This window comes from Astatotilapia calliptera, chromosome 20 (genome assembly GCF_900246225.1).
Source record: "Astatotilapia calliptera chromosome 20, fAstCal1.2, whole genome shotgun sequence".
In the NCBI taxonomy this organism is placed as follows: Eukaryota; Metazoa; Chordata; class Actinopteri; order Cichliformes; family Cichlidae; genus Astatotilapia; species Astatotilapia calliptera.
The window spans coordinates 16,587,787-16,611,262 of NC_039321.1; the positions used below are offsets into that span (position 1 = coordinate 16,587,787).

Sequence of the window (23,476 nt, forward strand, 5' to 3'; positions counted from 1 at the left end):
TGTCAAGTCCTTCTTTTGACCCATTTTGCCAAAGGAAAGGACGTTGCCTAATAATTATGCACACCTGATATAGGGTGTTGATGTCATTAGACCACACCCCTTCTCATTACAGAGATGCACATCACCTAATATGCTTAATTGGTAGTAGGCTTTCGAGCCTATACAGCTTGGAGTAAGACAACATGCATGAAGAGGATGATGTGGACAAAATACTCATTTGCCTAATAATTCTGCACTCCCTGTATATTCTGTGATTTGTTTCCTTTATTAAAAAAGAATATAGTATGTGACGCTCATGCACCAAAAACAAAAAAAAAGCCACATGAGCATTTTTGTATATTGATCAAATATATGCTCACTGTCTGGTGAGGCCTCAGAAACATATTGGAACACACACTTGAAAAAGGCTGTACCAAAAGCATATTTTTTCCAACAAGGCTATTTAAATGAACATTGACATTTTAGTCAAGCTTGTATGAAAAGTCCCACTTATATGAAACATAAATGGATTTGCTCTTTGAGGAAAGTGAAAAAAGACAAACATAAATAGTCTACAGTATGAAAGGGTGAGAGCTGGAAAGAGCTCCATATTCCACATAAATAAGTGACACCAAGAGTTGTGCACTAGAGTATGTGTTAAAGCAAACCACTTCCCTCCAAAAAATACTGGAGTTTAAATCTGAAATCCACGTGGAATCCATAAGTAAATAAACAGTAAACATTTTCACTCCAACTTTTTTTTTTTGCTTGCTTTCTCTTGAGCAAGTTTGACCTCTCACTGCAGGAAGTTCAACACTTTTCAACACTGAGAGTTAAAGTATAGAACTTTGCCTGTGGCCTTGGTCTCTGCGGGCGTGGTCGGGCTCTGTGAACGAACTCTACCTGCTCCTTCTTACCTGGGACTGCCTGACACCTCCCCCTGGCGGGGCTGAGCGCGCCGCCGTACCTCGTCAGGACCGAGGACCGAACTCACACAGGCAGTGCATCGAGCCGCTGCGGGACGAGCTCTGTTAGAGAGAGAGAGAGTGTGTGTGTGTGTCTGTGTGAGTCTGAGTGAAAGAAAACGAAAGAAATTTAGTTTAGCTCTGTATGTGTGTGTGTGTGTGTGTGTGAAGGAGCGAACAGAGCCAGCAGAAAGCTTCGGGGCAGGTGAGCTGTGTTAATTTTTGTCTTTCAAAACTTTTCTGTAAGGAAACTCCTCAGTGAAATCCAATAACTCACAACCACCAATGTCATACTGTTACAGTGAGCTTATGCTCCTCTGTTTGCTGAAGAGCAAGTTTATATAAACCTTGTCTTATTACTGTAGCCCAGGTGCTGCAGTAGTAAAACCCATGTAGGGGCTAAAATGTGACATTGAAGACTGCTTTTATGCTAAGGCTAATTAATCTTTGTTAGCGCTTAGCTTGCGTTAATGATTACGTAGTGAGAATAAAATCAAAGGAATTAAAAGAATCTATAAATGAATGAACTTTTCTGCACCTTGTAGATACATGTAGCCAGAAACTGTTGACTACTACAACTGCTACTGTAGGTATAACCCCTAAAAATGATCCAACTGCGTTTTGTGTTTCATGTTTGAGGCTGGATTTTTATATGGGTTTTTATTGGTGACGCTAAAGCAAGTGCAGCAAAATCCCTGTTAACATTCACTTAGATAATATGATAATATGTATCTAGACACTGGAGGTTGTTTGACATTTTTTCGTAGGAAAAATAGTTTCTCTCTGCTCTATTATATCTGATTTAAACGTGCATAGAAGAGTGTGCATCCAAAGTTTGATTCACTTATAACTGGTACTTCTATAGTGTCTTTCTTCGCAGTCAAGTGCTTAAAGTACTTTCAAGTGTCATTCATTCAATCACACACACACACACACACACACACACACACACACACACACACACACCGCAAGGTATTAGTTGTCATGTCAGGTGACCTTAGGAGGCCACAAGCTAGTGCTGTTCTAGTGCTGCTTCCAAGCCCAGATAAATGTTTGCTCCATGAAAGACATCCTGTGTAAAATCGGTGCCAAGTCCTAGATATGGATATGGCAGCATACCTGGGAAAAACCTGAACAAGCACACCTTGACTAGTCATAGCACAGAAAAAAATGTGTTCATATCATTTTTTTTTATCATTAAATTGGAAAGCATATTTTGAGAATATTTGATCGTCATAGGGGAATGTATATATTTCTATTATGACTTTGATGAATATGAGCTTGTGTGTCCTGTAAAGTGATGGATGTGTGGACATGCTTTCTCACTGACACCACAAGTTTTCTTATGGCTGGGAGGCAGATTTCTGACACTCTTGCACACATTCCTGCCAGATTAACCAGCAGCTAAGATTAATGCGGAGCAGAGCTCATATTCAGCATCTAAAATAATGTGGTCAAACATTTGTTACAGCTACAGAGGTCATATAAAGAAGAAAAGACGGTGTTTGACAGTTACATTTCAGGAGCTTGACAAATATATTTGTTGGTACTGGCCCTTCATAATAGTGCTCAAGGAAGTGAAAAATAATTAAAAAGAAAACTGTGCCATGGCACAGTTTCTTAAAGTGAGTGATTCCATTGTTTACAGTAGTCTCATAGTAATATTGTATCATAAAGAAGCAAAGAGATTAATTGAGCTGTGGTTTGTTGTTATTTTAATCTCCCCAGTTTTTCCTTGGCTGTCCCTCCTCTGTCTCATCTGTCTGTTAGTACCTGATTCTGTTACCATGTTTATTGTTAATCTTCTTGTCTCTGTATTTTGATGGGTTTGTTATTTATTGTAAGGCCGTACAGAGTAATTATATAAAGACTTCTTTTTTATCTGTTCATATCAAGAAAAAAGCATTTCAATTACTGCCCTTGACATATTGTTCCTTGTAATTCAAAAAATGCTTTTTAGCATTAATTTCTTTTCATCAGCTTATCCTGGTATTGGCTGTGTTTGGAGGCACAGGGTCCCATGGCTCTTATAGGCTTAGTGTAGTTTTAATCAGGTTAGTACCTGGCCTGTCACCCTACTTCTATTTACAACTCTAACTAAGGGTTAAAAGGATCCATGAGCTACTCGGAGCTATAGTGGTAAACCAAGACATGTAAGAGAAACATATATTTGCTATCTGCTTTGGCTGATGGTGTACTAGTTAAAAATAGAATATGAAGTTTGTATTTTTAAGGGATTTTGTAGACCAACACTTTGGCATACACTCACTGGTTGATGACCTGGTTGATTCCAGGATGATTGCAGCCTCCAGCTGTGCAGTCATCATTGGTTATGGCTGCCTCTGATGGACACATCAACCCAGCATGTCTAAAGTAGTGTTCAGTAGGAGATATATTTAGACTAAGTATTGGCAAAGACACTGGATATGCTTCTTCCAGAAAGGCTGATGCTACTTTGGGAGTGTGGTAATGAAACATTTGCAGGTAGGGGTGTTGCCACAGAAAAGGCACAAGTGCAGACTGAAGAAACTCATCTCAGTACTTCTGTCTAGTTTTATTGCCACCAAGAATCATCAGATCAGAGGTGTTACTGTTCTGGACATGCAAGGTTGCAGGAACAGCTGGGATACCCATGACAGAATCCAGCATGGCAAAAACCCTGCCTCAGTCAGCCTCACTTAGTTGTTACATTGTAGCACTGGTGACAATGTGGTGTCTATGCTGTTTCTTATATACTAATATGGCTGTTGTGCAACTGAACTTGTTATTTGCAGTCTAATGACAAGAATCAAAATAAAAAGGACTTGAGGAGCAATAACTGACAGAAGAGTGCAGATAGAACTAAACACAGGAAATGACACAGAATGAAAAGGCGTGAAACACTGAGGGAATATAAAGAGGTGAAAGTAAATAAGACTCAAACTGAAGATATTTAATACTAAATATCTATACAGAACTTGAAACACCAAAAACATAAAACATTGGATCAAAGGCTGAGGAGCATGACAACAGCCCTAGTTCTTTCATAAAAGAACTCACACATGGTTCATTTAACAGAGAACTGGGTCATCATTTCAAAGAGGAACTTGTATATGAATATGAAAAGTAATGGGAGGATAATGCAAAGAAAAAAAATCACTAAAAGTCTAAAAATGAATGACTATCCATCAAAGAAATAGCAAAGACCTTTGGTTTGTTCAGTTGAAAAAAAAAAGTGGTGTAAAAATGGTATAAATCCAGTAGATTTGCAAGGTGAAGAAACAAAACTTCACCAAGTGAGTCAGCAATGTTTTTATGACCAATTTGTACCGTTCTTCTGATGGCTGTTTCAAATCATCTTAAACTGGGTTCTTGAACATTACAATGGGTTCACTGTAGTCACCAGGCCTCAATCTAACAGAGAACCTTTGGGATGTGGCAAATCATGACCGCCAGCCCACAAATCTGCAGACGCTGTCATCTCAGTATTTGCAAATACATCAAGGATTTTCCAGCACCTGCGCCACGAAGACAAAGGGGCAGTTCCGAAAACAAAAGGTTGTCCAACTCATACTAGTAAGGAGTATCTAATAAAGTGTCACGTTAGATTACTTTTGTTTGCTTTTGTTCCTTAATACAAACCTATAAATAGGGCTTCTGTGCTCTTAGTCAGTCCAACAGAACAATAGGAATTTCAAATATTGTAATATAATAAAAACCTTTTTTTGCACTTTTATGTGCAAAAAATGTAGATGCCAATGAGCCACACAAGAAGCTGTGGAAGAAAAATTATTACAATAAGTGATACAGATCTGGTAATTTTGCATTATCTGCATGGCTAGCCTTTGTTGTTGGAATTCCATGCATTGTGTTAGCTAGCCAAGGCTGACAGAAGTCGGAGGTACATTAATATGTGACACTGCACTTCTAATAGTTCACAGGTAACACTGTTGTCTAGTGAACTGCAGCACTCTCTCGGTTATCTCTATAGGCACTACTACAAAGGTGTTAATGCTGAGCCACAACCTCACAGCTGCCCTGTTCATCTCCACCTTGCGCCAACTAATCCTCGGTTTTTCTAGTCCAAACACGACTACGTTCGTTCGCATGTGTCTGCAACGCGCTGCAGGAGCTCCTCACTCGCTACTGTTTGGTCATGCCCTTGCGTGAGTTTTTGTCAGGCTTGTCAGACAGGCATGTCCCTTTGAGTTTATTTTGCTTTATATGGTAAAACACCAAAGACTTTGAACGATAACGCTCATTTCAGGTGATCTGATGCAGAATGTTGCTCGATTGTTTAGAGAGAAAAAACAAAATGTATCGGTTGTGTTTTGAAGGGGATTGCACGTTCACACTTCCCATTGTGTGTCTGTGTGTACACAGGTGGTGTGGAGCAAATGTAAGCCAAGCAGTAGGCGGTATTGGGTGTGCTTTATTTCATGCTTGTGTCAAGCAGCAGAGAAAATCTGGATAAAACTGTCTTTGATTGTGATCTTTTCTTTACTGTATAAAACGCGCCAACTGTCCAGACAGCATTATGAGATTTCCTTTGGCTCCCGGGGTGATGATCTGATGATTTATGCAGTGGTTTTGAAAGTCGTTTGAAGGCAGTTTTTCTTTAACTAAACTGTTTACTTTGAAGGTGTTCTGTGTGAGCAATTGGTGCATACAATTGTTATAACATGTTATAACGTGAGACTGAAGCAATAGAGGCTTAAATGAGGTCAGTGAGCACCAGATGCTCTGAAATAAAGGGGCGAACATTGACTGAGAAGGGCTGAGGCATTTAAGGCCGCTCATCTATAAAGCTGGAATTGTTAACTCACCTCCAGCTATATAGTAATAGAAAACCCAGCTCATTCTATTAATCTAAATATTAAGTTAATTTCCTTAAAGGGTAAGATTTAATCGTGTCCTTATTATAAACAAGTCTCGACTTCCATCACAAACTTTTCCTGTAGGCTTTTAAAATGTGTTGCATTTTGAAAGATGTGCTCCAAATAACTTCACAGTGACTTCAACATAGGCTTAATTTGATCTGAGGAGACACAGTTATTGTGGCTTTAAGGGATGTTAAAGTAATTTATGACCAATATGACTCATGTCTTGCAGTTCAGTGCAAAAAGGCTTTCATGTATAATGAGTGGGATTGAACCAGTATTAACAAAATGGAAAGACATGATCTTATTTGATTCCTACATACACAAAGTGATTTGGTGTATTTTTGGACAAGGATTCTATTAATATATTGTGTGTATTCCAGCAATGGACTTTCACATTTTTAATTAAATGTCTGTATGTTTTGTTGCGTTATGCTCTTATTTAACCTTGTATTTTTTATAGCTTGTATCCTTCATTTTCATACGGAACATCACTGTACATTAGACTAATTCAAGGGTGGTTTCAATCTTGTCTCAGTTCTTTGCTCTAAACATTTAGTCAGTATCATTAGAGGAAGTGAATTTGTACAAATTTAGGGAAAAAAGTTAAGCTGCTATATATGTAATGTGTATTTGTCTATATTGTATAGTTATGAAGCATGTTACAGTTGTAGTTCCAAAAATTGTTAAATATCTGTCTCTTTCTTGTAGATCTTTTCTGATTGCAGATTTTCAGAATTCAGAAACAGCTTCTTCCATACACTCTTTTATAATCAAATATGTTGTGTCCCATCCCAAATAGGAGATCTTTCCTAAAGTTTTAAAGTCTGAGGGGCATGGTGTGAAATAGATTACTTGTAATTCCTTCCTGAAAAACATTTCCTACAATATAATAGATTACTATGTAGGTGTTACTCTGTCTTTCTCCCACAGCCTGAAGGCATGCAGAGGGTTAGATTAATCAGTGATTCTAAAATGACAGACGGTGTGAATGCCAGCATGAATGCCTGTCAGTCTCTCTGAGCCCTGCTACAGACTGGGAACCTGTCTAGGGTTTTCCCTAACTGGGATAGATGCCAGCACCATAATAAAGATGATGGATGGATACCATTAATGTAAGTAGAACTTAACAGGATTCCAGGTCATTTGAGCCCGCTCTACAGCAACCGAAGTAATGGCAGAGAAGTAATTTCTTGAAGAAATCGTTAATTTTCATCTAATTTTAAATTTTAATTGAGATTTGACCAAACAAAAGTATGTATGGTTTTTAGTTTTTATAAATGATTTAGATAATTTGATTACAGATATTAAAAAAAAGTTAAAATACACATTTGAATAAACTAATAAACAGGGTGTAACAAATAACAAAAACAGTAACTAAGACAGCTAAATAAAGTAATTATTACAGAAGAAGAACACTGAAAAAGTTTAAAAATAGTCTGGCATAATGTGTGACATTAGTTGCTCTAAAATAAAGGCGATATATAAAACCCCACGCTGTAACCTTCTGCTTGGGCTCACATGTACTTCCCAAGATATGGAATCACGCTCCATCAGAGGTGGTTTTATATTCATTTATACGGGGTCAAAGTTATGTCAGTAATTCTAGGTATAAGTGGTCATAATTTCTTTATTTGATCCCACAGACCCACCATAATTCAGTATTTGATGAGTAACCCTGGTTATTAGCACTGTTACCTTAAAGCATGAAGGTCCTCAGTTCAATTCCACCATCAGGCCGGCGTCTGTTTGTGTGGGTTCTCTCTGGGTCCAAAGACATGCACTTAGTGAGGTTAGGTTAGTTGGAAATGTTAAATTGCCCACAGGTGCGAATGGGTGTTAGCCCTGTGACTGGTGACTTGTCCAGGGTGTACGCTGCCTCTTGCTAAGACAGCTGGGTAAAAAAAGGTGACATTTTCTTATCAATAAATTATATAAATTATGTTCAAGGCCCTCTGCTGCTTTTTTTGTTTTATTGTCCTGCTTTAGACGACTATAACATTGCAGAAATGGGTTGTCTATGGGTTGTCTATACTACGGTACCATAAATATCGAGTCACCTGCCTGTTGGAAAGTAAACTTCCTCCAGGAAATGATCTGATCCCATTTTCAGCCCAACCTTGTTTTACAGCATGTTAACAACAGTGCCTCAAGCTGCAGTGTGTTGGCAGCAGTGATTTCAGTAGTTCGGCCTTCATTTCATGTGTACACAAACTCACAGACACACACACGCACAGAGTCAGGCTTATCATGTTATGGTTTTCAAGGATATGGGAACCTGGGTTTGTTTGGACTTGAGTGTAGAGATTCCTTGGCTTTGTCCGACCGCTATGCAGGAGTTATAGTGGTGGCACTGAACTTTCTGCAGGGTCCGTCTTATCTGTCCTATTGTAGAGATTGTGTGCTCGTCTGTGCCAAAGTCTTTGCTCAAGGTCTTTGACTGCCTGCAGTGAAACCTAACCAAAGACCTCTAAGTGTGATGATCATTGTCTTATTTGTCTACTTTAAGAAGAGTTCCAGGTTCAGTTCCTATTGCTTGCATATTCATAACAATGTTTTTCTTATATTTAAATACATCCATAAGAGCTTGCTACTTACAGCCTAAAACTGGGACACTTTGACCTATATAAAAATTTAAAAAATGAATAAAATGATGAAAGTCTGAAAATGTCTGTACATGCAGCTGAAACCACTGTCAACCCCTAAGTTGCCAATCTGATTTATTTTACTGTAGTTTTGTCTAACACCCAGACACCCGCATAGTTGGATTACAAGAGGATTGCAAGATATACGTTAAAAAGAGCTGCAGGCTAGAGTGTTAGAGGCATACTTGCAATTCTTTTTAATTTTTGATCTGCTCTTTTTTCTTTAGTTCTGTGAAGGTAGTGTCTTAGTTTCTGACCCTGAATAATATGTTGCATTTATTTTCAAGGGGATCAAATTCTCAGATGTTTGTAGAATTGTAGTTGAAGTTTTCAGTAATTGATTTATGAACTCTTACAGCAGATTAAGAAACCGCATTGAAGTCACTACTAGTTACACTTGCCACGTACGTGCTTACTGTGTGTTTAGACGTATCTCGCTCTTTTAGGAGAGGTGAAAGGTCACATCAGCAGAGAGCTGTGATTGTGAAAGCTGCTTTGTTCTGTGCTGCAGCTTTTAAGTTGTCGCGCCTGAATCACACACATGCATGCAGGGGCGTAATTTTCAGATGGGTTAGGGGGGTTATGATCCCCCTCCCAATAATCAGACCCAACCAATATAACCCCATATATGCATAAATAGGCTGTTGATTTTCTTTACTCATCTCAGGTATTACCAGCAAAATAGTTGCATGTTTAATCATCTGGGAATTTACCCAGATTTATTTATTTATTTATTTATTTATTTAGACAGAGATGGTGACCCCCCCCCCCCCCCCCCCCCCCCACAATGTTCAGCACAAAGTTACGCTGATGTATGCATGCACATGACCCACACACACTCATTTCAAATGCACATGCGTACTATCATGCATCTTCATGCACCTTTCTCTTTGCTAATCTATTCACAGCAGCAGAGTCACTTCTGTGATTTGAATGGAATTGAACTCTTTGACCTTATGCTTATGCTTCAGCTCAGTTTTATTTTCAAATCCTTTATTTTTTCAGTGGTTAGGATAAAAAAGGAACAACAAATTCTCAGCACATGCAATTTTGTGATTATACAAGTAGTCTTGTTTTAAAATATAAATTAAACTTTATTTTTAGAATAAAATAATCCTCTTTCTGGTAAATTGTTGATGAGAAGAAGATTATTGGCACGGTGTTATCTTTCCTGCTAAATATCGAGCTAAAGCAAGGAGCTAATTAGCAGTGCAACAGATTGACAACCTGTCCTTTCGCCCTGACAGCTGGATTGACAGCTGCATCTGTGGATGGATGGGTGAATGCTGCTTACAGGTTTGAAAAGTGAAACCAATGCATACATATCATAAACTAACATTTTTTTTTATGTCAAACAGGGGCAACCCCTCTGGTCGCCAAAAGAAGTTTGTATAGCCTTTATTGTCACATGTCCAAAATGACACACGGGTTAATTTCATTTGGTTTGTAGTCACATTAATGAAAAAAACAAAATTAATCCCAAAGATGTTTCCTTTATACTTTGAAGAGATTTAGTCGGTCTCTTTTATGTTATTTAGTCATTTAGTTTGTACAGCACCTGACCTGAATATTTGGGATTTCTACCATAGAAAATTTCCTCTAAAATTTGCTCTTCAGTATTTTGGTGGACTTGTTATAATTTAATGCAGAGACAGGGCTGATCAGAGTAGATGTGGAAAATTCATCTTCTGCGTCGTTCTTCTTTCTAACTTCCATTAAAATGCTGTTATAGAGTCGCCTAGTTTGTATTAAGCTAAACTGATCAGACTGCCGGTACCACTCTTCTCAGTTTCTTTTGTCATTATTTTCCTTATTTTTGACATTAAATTTTCCCTCCTCTTCCATCATCCTCTCGTCTTCCTCTTCCTCATTGAACTGTCCCTCTCGCTCTTTTTCTCTGCCCTCATCTTCCTCTCTCACCATTCACTCTTCCAAGTGTCCAGAAGAAAGGGGTGGTGCATTCCAAAAGCCTGGAGACCATTCCCTTCTTTCAGGCAGTGGCCTGTAGAGTGACAGTGAAATTAGAATAAGAATAGCTGCCCATTCACCCCAGTGCCCTAGTGACGGGCTGGAGGGAGAGCAAAAAAGAGGGAGTGGGAGGGACGAGTGGAATGAAGGGGGTCCCTCAGACACGTTGCGTTCCAATTGGCCGGTGGCGTTCCCTGTGTTTTTACATCGCTGCCGTCGGTTGCACTTTCAAGTTTGTTTTACACATTTTGCCGCACATACACACTGCACATGTGCATGCATGCGGAAATGTACACATTGGGGTCCAAGGCTTGAACACGTGCACTGGAATACAGGAATCTACGCACTGTCAAGCAGGTTGGCCTCCAGTGAGCAATTCTGACCACGCTGTGCAGAGCAGAGTGAGGTGACCCATGGCTGTGTGAGTACAAGGCTGCTCTCAGTTAGTTGGATTCATCATGAATATTACACAGTTGTGTTTTTGTTGTTATTTTTTTAAGATAGGTTTTTCATTTGTGTAATATCAGCTAAACTCTGAATATATTTTGGGTATTTCTGTAGCTTGTGGCAAAGAGTTCAGATTAAAAGGCAACCTCGTGCTGTCGCCACTCATGTGGGCCACTTGTGTCTAAACTGTAAACTTTTAATCATGTAGCTGTTAAAATTTAAGATTAGTGCTACAGGTTGTTGTTTTTTTCTTTGTTTTAACTCTTACCAAATGGCTTTTGCTAGAATGTAGTTTTGATCAAAACTGTTTATTGTCATCTTCATCCTTCCATGTAGATGTTGGATGGGTTAAATATAATATTACTGATTGACAAAATACCTCTTTGCAACTCTGCGGTGGCAAACAGGCATTATGATTCTTTGCAGATCTTCCCACTCTTAGACTGTGCAGTAAGTGGCCCCTCACTAACAGGGATCTAGTGTTTTTGGGACTTTTTTGTTTTTGAAAAAAAAAGAAGCACATCCATCTTACCTTTGTTGTAAGCCCATGAAGTTATGTGATTGATGGAAAGATGACTGTATGCCTTCTGCATTAATAACTAGTTTATATGCTCTTGATTTTAAACAAAACGTGTAAAACAAATAGATTTTTTTGTATTATAGATAAAAATCCAGCATTTTGTGTTTCCATTTTTTACTTGAGCATCCTGCCAGTTCCATCGTCTAGACAGTAAATAGTGTCACATGTAAAATTCTGGTAGTGCATGAAGCAAATTATTATTGCAGTTATAAATAATAAGTATACTATTTTCTTTACAATCTAGCTCACCAAGTTGAGTAGTAAGGCTACTGCAGAGGCCCTGGTTCAAATTTATCCCAGGTTGTTTATTGTGTGTCTTCTCCCTTTATGTCTCTCTGCATGGATGTCTTAATAAAGGCAAAAAGTTTGCATTTAGGCAGCAGCTAAACTGTTCTAAAACGATATGCATATAACAAAGAAACCCTGCAGACAGTCTCTTTTTACATTTTGTTTATCATGAGAAACAGACCGCACATAGTAGAAATTTTCTCTACCAATACAGAAAACTTGATACTTTATTTCTTTAGAGATGAATAAACTTTTTGTATCCTTTGATATTTTTCACATGCACAAAAAGTATCTCCTGGATTAGCAAGCAAAGTTGAGCTTTCTGGGCAATTCTTTCATATTGAAAACCTTTGTGGGGCAATAAAATCTGTCTCCCTCTTAACTAAGTAGGTTTATGTAGGGCGAAAGAAATCAAGGATGTGACATGCTTTCTAAATACACTTAGTCTTTTCATTTATTCTGGTCCTCTTGCCTTTTTGATAACCACTTTTACTTATCTCAGAGTAACATTTCAGACTATCTAACATGAGCAATGTAGACACTGGTTGGTTCTTTTCAGTCAAGACCATCTATCTTTCCCATACTACTACATCACAGCAAAGCCTGGAGGTTGTGTTGTAACATCAGCTGTTACCATAGCACTGAGTAATTATTACTCCAACCAGCCAAGACCATTGTTAAGATCTGTAAGGGACTCTACCACCTGCCTTGACTGACAGTGGTTAATACTCTAGTTTATGGACAAACAATGCCTCTGTGTATTGTGGTGTTTTACTGTGGCCTAAATGTTTTATTGATTTCTTTCTCTCACAAATTATTTATGTGTGTTACAGGCAAAGAGACAGCCTGTTGTCCATCATGAATGTTCATCTGAGCCTCCTCATGCTGGGTGAGTAGAAGTCAGACATGTGTTTAGTCTTTTTCTGTGGGGTGAACAAATTCCTCGACCTGTGTAATAAGTACTGAGCTCTCTTAGCAAGAGCTCCGGTGTGCAGTGACCAGGACAGAGTGTTTATTACCTCTACTCCCAGGAACTTGTTACCATCTCCACTATCATGCTGTTGATAAGGAGTGGTGTTACCGCCCTGGCCGCTCCTGAAGTTGACAACGAGCCCTTTGATTGTAATACAGCATCTGCATGTTTGTGTTTTTATCATCCAGATGTGCTTGGCTCTGTTGTATTACAGAGGAGATGGCATCTGCCGTAAAGTGATTTGAGCGGTATGCAAACTGTAGTGGGTCAAATGCAGGAGGGAGGCTGGAGACAATGTGTCTCTCAAAGCACGTCATCATAAAAGGAACACTGTGGGGCAGTAGTCATTGAGATGAGTGACTGTGGGTTTTTGATGCCAGCAGTCTTAAAGCAGGAAGGTACAACAATGGTCCAGCAACAAATTGAAGATGACTGTGAGAACTGACATTAGCTGGTCATTACTGTTCCTGAGCCCCTGTCCTGGCATATTAGGACTGCTTATGTTCACTCTCCTCAAGGTCTTTCAGACATAAGTTGTTGTAAGATTGACTGTCTGTTCATGGTATGTTTTAATCTCATCTAGTTTATCTTGTTAAATAGGTAAATAGTGGAGAAATGTGTTTTTGTGTATACGGGGAGAATGGGGCTGGGGCAATTGTCTCTGACAGTCTTTCTGTAAAGTCACTGCATGCCACTTCCTCATAGGTCCTTTATAAAGTAAACTCACTTCTTATTGTAACAGCCGATGCCTTAGGCATTAAAATATTTCCTCTATTGTCATATTCTGAGTAAATTTAACACCAGAACCGCAGGTTCAGAATAGACAACATAATCTTCAGTGTACACTTAGGATGAATTCCTTCTCTGAGGGAAAATTCTTTGAGATGTTTGTTTAGAATTAAATTTAAAAAGATTCCTGAAATCTGCCATGATGGTATTTGTGGAATGATAGGCCACTGACAGGAGAGCTAAATCAGAGGACTTGCAGGCCTAATAGTACGGTTGTGCGATACTTTTTAGGGCCACACAAGAGCATAGCCACCATTTCACTTGTAAGATTTACCCCCTGGTTAGTTATGCTGTACTTTTATAAGTTAAAGGGAAATTGTTATATATTTTTAGCCACTCACACACATGACAATAAAGACTGATTACATATTTTATGCTTGCCATTCCTAACTCGCCTATTCTCAGGTATCTGGGTCAGTCTCTATGTTGATTATTAACTGGAGGAAGGAACCATTCATACGTGCAGGGTCAGAAACTAAACTTTAATAATAATGAGCATGAACTTTGCTTCATCTGGTGATACATATTTGTGAATAAATGAAAGCATGGAAGGATCAGTTTAACAGTCATTGAATATCTAGGATGGATGATAATTTACTTAAAACCTTTCATATTTTAATATTTGTAAATATTGTGTAAATATATAAAGGTATATGTAAATATGTCTGACCTCTGCATTAAATATCCTGCAACAGTTAGTGAGTGTGCTTCCAGGAGATGAAGCAAGTTTAGAACTTGATGTTGTTGCTGACTTTCAAGCTCTGTTTTTTCATATATCTTTGCATATATTTATTACATACATATATTTTACCATTAACTGTCTTCTTTGTATTCACTCCATTCACTCCATTCTTCATCATGCCCTCCACACACAAAGCACTTTTTTCCCAGTGGGAAAAAAGATAAAGGAGATGAAGTAAATGAGCAGTTCTTCAAGTGCAGCTATATAATAATAATAATAATAATAATAATAATAATAATAATAATAATAATAATAATAATAATAAAAAGGACATAAAAGGAGGTACACTTTACTCACTTTACTCAAAGCAAGAACCTTGACAAGAAGGCTGTTCTCGAAAAAATTTATTTCTTGCCAGGAAAGAAGCTCTGAAAAGCAAAACTGGTTAAACATTTATATTTAAAAGGAACTAAAGCTGCAGCCACCTCACTGACTTTCCATTTACTATCCTGTCGGTCTTAATTAAGTGATACCCTCCCATTCCAAGAATCTAATATATTCTGGTGAAATGTAGAATGTTGATTGTAATCTTTTGAGAGGACCAACAAATTTGCATCAAGGAAAAAAAAACCTACTGTAGTTCTTTTTACAAGAATACTGAGTGTCAAAAAACAGCCAGGTAAAGAATGTGCCTTTACCAGCAGCTGGTTTGCCTCCATGTGATTATATGTAGCACTGGCACATGGCAATGAAACCCACACCATCCACTTGAATACAGCCTTATAGCAGGAATGCAGGAACATGAGGAAAATGTTATTCATGACAGAAAACATTCCTGGTGTTAGATGCATAGACATAAGTGATGCATACACAGATGGTACAGATGCTTAGAATTGCTGCCACCAGCCTGTTTCCAAGCCGCTACGAGTCCTCCATTCTTCTCCTGCAGTATATCTACTCTTCTCTATGAACATGTCCCCCTTATTCAATTGTTATTTCCCAAGAGACTGTTTTTTACTGATCGCAATATAGTCCATACAAACTGTTGATCAAGTATGGAAAATTTAAAATGGTTGGATAAAACTTGCAGCCAGTTTGACATTTCGTACAAATACAGCCACTTAAAATGGCCAGCTTATTCATAGCAGAACAGGATCCTTGACTGATCCCAACTGTGACGCTGTCAGCACTGATCCCGTAGAGCAGGGGTGTCAAACTCCAGTCCTCGAGGGCTGGTGTCCTGAAACACACCTGAATAAAATGAGTAGGTCATTAGCAAGACTTTATAGAACTTGACTGCAAGCTGAGGTGACAATTCAGCCATTTGATTCATGTTACGGCAGCTTATGAGTGAATGAACATGGTGCAATAAAAGTACTTCACAACCCCAGGTCAACCCATGCTCATGTCTGCTAATGCGATTCTAGAATTTTTGTGCAATCGCCCCTCTTTTGATTTTGTGTTCATTTAGAAGCAGGAAATTAGAGATCATACAGATCTTTATGTATTTGACACATTGCTGCAGTTTAACTGATTGGTTTGTATCATCTGGCTTCATGGATATAAGCTGGGTATCATCTGCATAGCAAAGAACATGTATCCTATGGGTTCTGATAATATTGCCTAAGGGAAGCATTGTGTAATGTAAATGGAAGTGGTCCCAGCACAGACTCCTGTGGAACTTTGTGACTAACTTCTGTGCATGTGTAAGAATGTGCATGCACAAATTGGAGTCTATTACATGGATATGATTCAGACTACTGAATTCCTTTAAATCCATCTCTGTAGTAGAATATTGTGGTCAGCAGTATTGAATGTCTAACGGGACAAGCACAGAGATGAGTCTGCTGTCAGATTCAATGAGAAGATCATTCATATTCTTCACTAGTTCTGCTTCTGTACTAAGTTAGCTCAGTTAGCTGTTTTACAACTACTCTGTCATTTTTGATAGTGTAAGTTTTAAGTATAAAGGTAGGCACTACACAGGTGTATTATTTGTCACCTAATTATATTAATAGAAGGCAGTTATGGAGATGGGAATTATCTACAAGAGACCAAAATAACTGGTGAAGTTGGTACTAAACACTACAATCATTATAATAAGATGCTTCAATGCAATCAGCCACAGTCACACAGTAATTGTGGGTACTGTGAGTATAAATGCATTTGCAAATAGATATACAGTATTAAAAAAAAGTCCTCAACAATACACACACTGAAGTCTTACATGCTAGTCAGGACAGGTAAAACCAAAGTGTCTGTAGCCCACACAAAGAGAAAGATCCACGCTATTGTCATGTCTGAGGTGCTAGAAGCATCTCAAAAATTAGTCTGCATAGGATGATGACTTTGCCTTGTAATTACCAAAGCAAATACAATTTTCTACCCTATCTTACACAGATTGAGGAAAGACATTAGTCAGAGCACTTTTGAGAGTGGCTTATATTCAGTAGCATTCTTTGCATGTGTGGTCTCCTTCAAAACACAAACTCAGTCATTAATTAAAACACAGGCTAAATCAGTACTGAGGTATACATGCCTAGACAGAGTGTTGGGAGAGGATCTCTTGACATTTGAATGCTGCTTTTATCATAGTCTCTATCAGTCTTTATATTTCCAATAAAATTGTCGTTGTCGTGCCAAATTTTCCCTTTTAAAAAAACTGCCCTTTTTTGAAAACCTGATGTAGGTAATTATCAGAGTACATTAAATGCACATTTTTATTTCTTTGTGCGGCGTGACGTGACTCAATTTTAATTTGGATTCTCATATTTTGTTTTACTCTAAAGCCAAATTTATTACAATGTCTGTTAAGAGGGTTTCCATGTACAGTGTTTTATGGTGCCTCACCTTGGACAGGTTATTTGATCATACCTTTAAAGTGAGGTCAGGTGAAACTCAGTTATAACTCTTAGTCATACTCTCTGTGTCTGTATTGTTAAATAGTTATCAGAGTAGTGAACTGGAACATAACTCTTAATTTTTAGCTGCGCCAACGACAAATATAAAGTTGAAGGTTTTTCTGCTTCTGAAAGAATGTATTTAAGCTTAAAACACGGTTTACCTTCCTGCATGTATGTAAGTGTGTTTTATGTTTGTCCAGGGTGTGTCTGCTCTTTATCAGTAGTCCACAGGTTTGCCTTGCAGCACGTTTTTGTACATTTCTGTATGTGACCATTGTACATGTTGTGGCATTTTAAATGTAAACCTCTTTCCTTTTGCTTTAACATGTTCTGCAATATGCTAAAAGCTTATTGTGTATTTCCTGGTATATTATAGTAGAATAGTCTGTAGTACCACCAGGCATTGTTAATGTTTCACTGGAATTCAGAAAATCTTCCTCTGTTAATCTTGTACTTGAACTGATTCCAAGACATTGTGTATGTGTCTGTGTGTACAGAGAGATTGGAAGAGCTGTAGTCGTAGTTACTTTGGCCTGAGTAAACCAGAGAATCTTTAGGTTTTGAAAGCAAATATTTAATGTAAAATGATTTCCACAGTTGTCTTTTCAGCTGCAAAATGCAATTGCTTTACTCTACAGTATGCATACTAAGCGTACAAAAGGATTTTCCCAGTTTTAATCTGGAACAAATCATGGGAGCTAGATCTGCAGTTTACTTTTTGAAGATCTAATGAGGAAACCTGACCTTCAGCTGAGAGCCAGTAACATTGTCACTACTGTGATTCTGTCATTGAAACTTCAGAAGAGCAGTCTGATGCCCAAGTGTTTTGGCTTGTGAATCTAATATGAAGATCCGCTACTGTAACAATATCTCTGTCTTTAAAGTGGAAATGCACCACTTATTTCACTGAATACAGTATTTTTTAACACAAAACATCTGCACCCTTTATATCAAAATTGCTATATTTCTATATTTTATATATATATATACATATATACATACATGTATATACATATATGTATATACATATATGTGTATATATGTATATATATGTGTGTGTATATATATATATATATATATAGATATATATAGATATATATAGATATATATATATAGATATATATATACATATATACACTTATATATAGCTATATATATAGCTGACTATATATAGATATATAGATATATATAGATATATTTAAAAAAAACAAACACCCAGCACGCCCCTGTGGGTGGTTTATCCTTCAAGCTCGGGTCCTCTACCAGAGGCCTGGGAGCTTGAGGGTCCTGCGCAGTATCTTAGCTGTTCCCAGGACTGCGCTCTTCTGGACAGAGATCTCCGATGTTATTCCCGGGATCTGCTGGGGCCACTCGCCTAGCTTGGGAGTCACCGCACCTAGTGCTCCGATTACCACGGGGACCACCGTTACCTTCACCCTCCACATCCTCTCGAGCTCTTCTCTGAGCCCTTGGTATTTCTCCAGCTTCTCGTGTTCCTTCTTCCTGATATTGCTGTCATTCGGAACCACTACATCGATCACTACGGCCGTCTTCTTCTGTTTGTCTACCACCACTATGTCCGGTTGGTTAGCCACCACCATTTTGTCCGTCTGTATCTGGAAGTCCCACAGGATCTTAGCTCGGTCATTCTCCACCACCCTTGAGGGCATCTCCCATTTTGACCTCGGGACTTCCAGGTTATACTCGGCACAGATGTTCCTGTACACTATGCCGGCCACTTGGTTATGGCGTTCCATGTATGCCTTGCCTGCTAGCATCTTGCACCCTGCTGTTATGTGCTGGATTGTCTCTGGGGCATCTTTACACAGCCTGCACCTGGGGTCTTGCCTGGTGTGATAGACCCCAGCCTCTATGGATCTTGTGCTCAGAGCTTGTTCTCGTGCTGCCATGATTAGTGCCTCTGTGCTGTCTTTCAGTCCAGCTTTGTCCAGCCACTGGTAGGATTTCTGGATATCAGCCACCTCCTCTATCTGCCGGTGGTACATACCGTGCAGGGGCCTGTCCTTCCATGATGGTTCCTCGTCTCCCTCCTCTTTCTTGGGTTTCTGCTGCCTGAGGTATTCACTGAGCACTCGGTCAGTTGGGGCCATCTTCCCAATGTATTCTTGGATGTTCGTTGTCTCATCCTGGACTGTGGTGCTGACACTCACCAGTCCCCGGCCCCCTTCCTTCCGCTTAGCGTACAGCCTCAGGGTGCTGGATTTGGGGTGAAACCCTCCATGCATGGTAAGGAGCTTTCTTGTCTTTATGTCAGTGGCTTCTATCTCCTCCTTTGGCCAGCCTATTACCCCAGCAGGGTACCTGATCACGGGCAGGGCGTACGTGTTGATGGCCCGGATCTTGTTCTTACCATTCAGCTGACTCCTCAGGACTTGCCTGACCCTCTGCAGGTACTTGGTGGTTGCAGCTTTTCTAGCGGCCTCTTCATGGTTCCCATTCGCCTGTGGGATCCCCAAGTACTTGTAACTGTCCTCTATGTCTGCAATGTTGCCTTCTGGTAGTTCAATCCCCTCAGTTCTGACTACCTTCCCTCTCTTTGTTACCATCCGACTACACTTCTCCAGTCCGAACGACATTCCAATGTCATTGCTGTATAGCCTGGTAGTGTGGATCAGTGCTAATCGATGTTCTGCATAGGCCTGAACCCCCCTCATATATATATATATATATATATATATATATATATATATATATATATATATATATATATATTAGGGGTGCAACGATACACAAAATTCACGGTTCGGTTCGGTTCGATACTTTGGTGTCACGGTTCGATATTTTTTCGATACAAAAAATGTTCATGCATTTTTAATTTGTCATTTATTAAAATTATAAATATATATTTTAACTCAAAAGTACAGTTTTTAAATTTAACCCCCACCCTTGTGCGTGTTTTTTATTTTGACAGCGAATGCGCACCTGCGGACCACTTATGTGCAGCCCTGGTTATTTAGCTCGTCATATTGCAGCCACAGAAATTATTTTGTCCATGAAACCATAAAGCTGCACTTTCTTTTTGCCTTATAGTCTGATTTGTCATAACTTCTCCGTTTTGTGGTAAGCTTTTCTTTGGCTGTCACTTCTTCACCCTGACCTGTCTTATTTGGCTCTGCAGAACTGAAATGCTTTTACACACGCACTCACATAAGCTCAGCGATTCTCTGCGCGATCAACCTCTCACATGTTTAAGCTGCGGGAGATTTCACTTGTCATGTTTGCATAGTAAGCTAACGATTAATAAGACGATGTCAGAGGAATTGGTGCACAAATTATCATCACTCACAGATCAGTGCTGTCGCTCTCTATACACAGTTCGCACGATTGCAAAGTGAAAGCAAAAAAACAAGCGCAAATTCAAACGCGATTTCAATATGTCACATATCGACAGTGGCTCACCGATGCCAATGACATAATTACCCAGCTACATTTCCAAAAGAATGCAAAAGCATTGACATATATTTTTCCTACAATAGCCCGACGGGCAGGGCAGAGATAGATTTTGGTAGCCCGACTGAAAAAATCGCTAGCTCCGGGACGTCGGGCTAGCGATATTGCAAGCCCTGTATCTGATTGAGGAATCACTCATCTTTGGAAAAGAGAGTTTATTACAGAGAAATGGCTCTTTCCAAAATAAAAGCTATACTATCCGTTTCTTCTGGGCTATATTCTCAGCAGCATAAGGAGAATCATGTGCTAACAGCTGTCTAAATGACTCGGCTAAAGTTAGTAGCATGCTTGCTTTTTTTTGTCTGCTTCCACTTGTCTTTGCACTAGGATGATGTCGGCGTAAATGTGCAGTCATATTCTTTGTGTTCCCACTAGTGCTTTCAGGTTAATCTCATTGAAATTACCTTAACGCCACAACACGGCAAATCTCCGTTAACGAGCTACCGCCGATCGCTCCGTGCATGGGGCTAGACGGCCAACACATTAACGAGCTAACTGCCCTAACACACTAGTTCACACCAATGTAATTGAGCATTGCATGGCACATCCAACATACTGTTTTACTTTAGTCCATGACGCGCTTACCTTCAGGGTCATACGTCACATGAAAACCAAAATAATTCCAAACGCCAGATCTGAATGAGAGTGGGGGAGGTCCAGCTTGCAAGGAGAGCTTAACTTCTGTCTCGCTAGCTTGCCCTGCGCTCTTCCTTCTGACTATGCTGTCTGTGTTGAGCGCTCAGTGGATCTGCGCTCGACAGTGCAGCCTAGGCGGAGTAGTCGAACACAGATTCACTGAGCGCTCAACACAGACAGCATCGTCAGAAGGAAAATTGATAAAATAAATTACAAATGTTGTATTGTTCGATACATATGCGTACCGAACCGAAAGCACTGTATCGAACGGTTCAATATCGATACGAATATCGTTGCACCCCTAATATATATATATATATATATATATATATATATATATATATATATATATATATAGAGAGAGAGAGAGAGAGAGAGAGAGAGAGAGAGAGAGAGAGAGAGAGAGAGAGAGAGAGAGAGAGAGAGATAGAGATATATATATATATAGATATATGTGTGTGCAGTGAATTGTTAGTATGTTGGAAAATCAATCTGGGTAAGGGAGCAGTGTCCTTTGTAGCCAGTAAGGTCAGTAACAGATTTGTCTTTTTTTATAGTTTCTAAATACGAAAGGCCATGATGAAACTTTCGTTTACATTTATTTGATAAGCTGTTATTCCCCAGCATGATCTAACAAATCTCTAAGGTCTTCTTCTAATGCCAGGAATGTTTGGTTTTGTCAGTCTTCCAGTGCTTTAATGATGTTTAGTGAGGCTTGTATGCAGGCTCACTTAACTTGCCTTGTCATGCTTTGTACAGAACTAATCCAAAGCATTTTAGAGTGGAATGTGTTGTCTGTCTCAGAAACTTTCTGTTAATGATGATGCAGAGATATTCTGTGTTAAGAAAAATAACCTGACGTCTGACAGTCTCTGGGAACTCTGATGCCATTTTTCACACTATCGCAACGCTATTGATGATTGATGTGAACACCGAATGAAACTCCTAATTACTATTCTTGTGATTTACTGCATGTATTGCTTGAATAAACCTGTTGGGATGTCTTTGTCTTGTCTCCCTTCCCTCACCCCATCCGGGCAGATGTCTGCTCCTCCCTCAGCCTGGTTCTGCTTCTTGTTAGAAGGGAGTTTTTCCTTCCCACTGTTGCCAAAATGCTTGCTCATAGGGGGTCATATGATTGTTGGGGTTTTCTCTGTTTTCTTTGTGTTATTGTAGGGTCTTTACCTTACAATATAAAGGGCCTTGAGGCAACTGTTGTTGTGACTGTATAAATACATTGAATAGTCAGGTGTACAGGGGTTCCTAATAAAGTGCCTAGTTACTGTCAGTCACATTAGAGAGGATGCTTTTGAGTCCATTTTGAACCATCTATATCTTTCCTGTTTGCTTTCTGTAGATCAACAGGATGAACAGCTATCTCTCATCTTTTATGTCTCTGTGCTCCGAGATTATCAAGCTTTGGCTTTTTCTTTAAATCAGACAAGAAAGGCATGTTTTTTTATTCAAAAGTGTGACAAGAAAAGTAGAACTCAAAAAGAGAAAAACTGTTTGACAGTGAGCATAATGGAACACATTCAAATACACAAAAACAGATGGCAATGATAGAAACTGGACTATAAACTGATTACATTTTTAAGAACTGTTATCAACACATATACTGAACATGGATAGACAGTGCATTTGATTGTGAGTAGCAACCTCCAGAGTTTAAAAATATTCATGCAAACATAGCAAAAACTGCAATTTCTGCATTTACCACTTGAGTCTAAAAGCGCGTCAATCCCTGTAGACTGCCATGTTAAGGTGCCGAACTTTACACAATTAAAAATTATGATCACATTATAAGAAATTGATTGTTTGTCCCATTTATAAAAATGGTTTCAAATAACCTACCTGTATGAAAAATTGCTTTAAGATTAGGGGCATGGCTGGTTTAGCTGATAACTTTCTAATGAAACTCTCCTCAGAGTCAGTCAGGACACTGAATTGGGCCTTTTCAACATGTTTGTCCCTTTTTGAGCAGTTGTAAATGACTTCTCTGACAATTTATATGGTCTTCTTGGTGGTAGAGAACTCCAAGAATTTTGTGCTTCAGCTTTGTTCAATGAAATACTGGTATTTTATCAATCTTTCACCTATCAGAAGTGGCTAATATATACATCAACATTGCATTATGGATGTGCACATTATGGAGCTTATTAGTATTAGAGTTAATAACCACTCCACCCTCATGTCCAAATACGGACACTTGTGGTTAAAGCCGTCAGACACAAGCCAAAACGCTCACACTGATGCTTCTGTGCCCATCCATTTAGACAAAGTTTCCAACA

General features: G+C 38.9%; 1 protein-coding gene across 2 annotated transcripts in view; it reads left to right on the forward strand.

Moving 5' to 3' along the window:
• Window positions 1-801: 801 nt before the first annotated feature.
• lamb2l (laminin, beta 2-like) overlaps window positions 802-23,476 on the forward strand; it is a 59,980-nt gene continuing 37,305 nt past the window's right edge. Inside the window, exons 1-2 of one of the 2 annotated variants that reach the window (XM_026154316.1) lie at window positions 802-1,149; window positions 12,565-12,620. In XM_026154316.1, the coding sequence (XP_026010101.1) occupies window positions 12,590-12,620 (31 nt within the window). In that variant the 5' untranslated portion in view covers window positions 802-1,149; window positions 12,565-12,589. Of the gene's footprint in view, window positions 1,150-10,604; window positions 10,838-12,564; window positions 12,621-23,476 lie in introns of those variants that run through there. The other variant, XM_026154315.1, reaches the window with a different exon arrangement.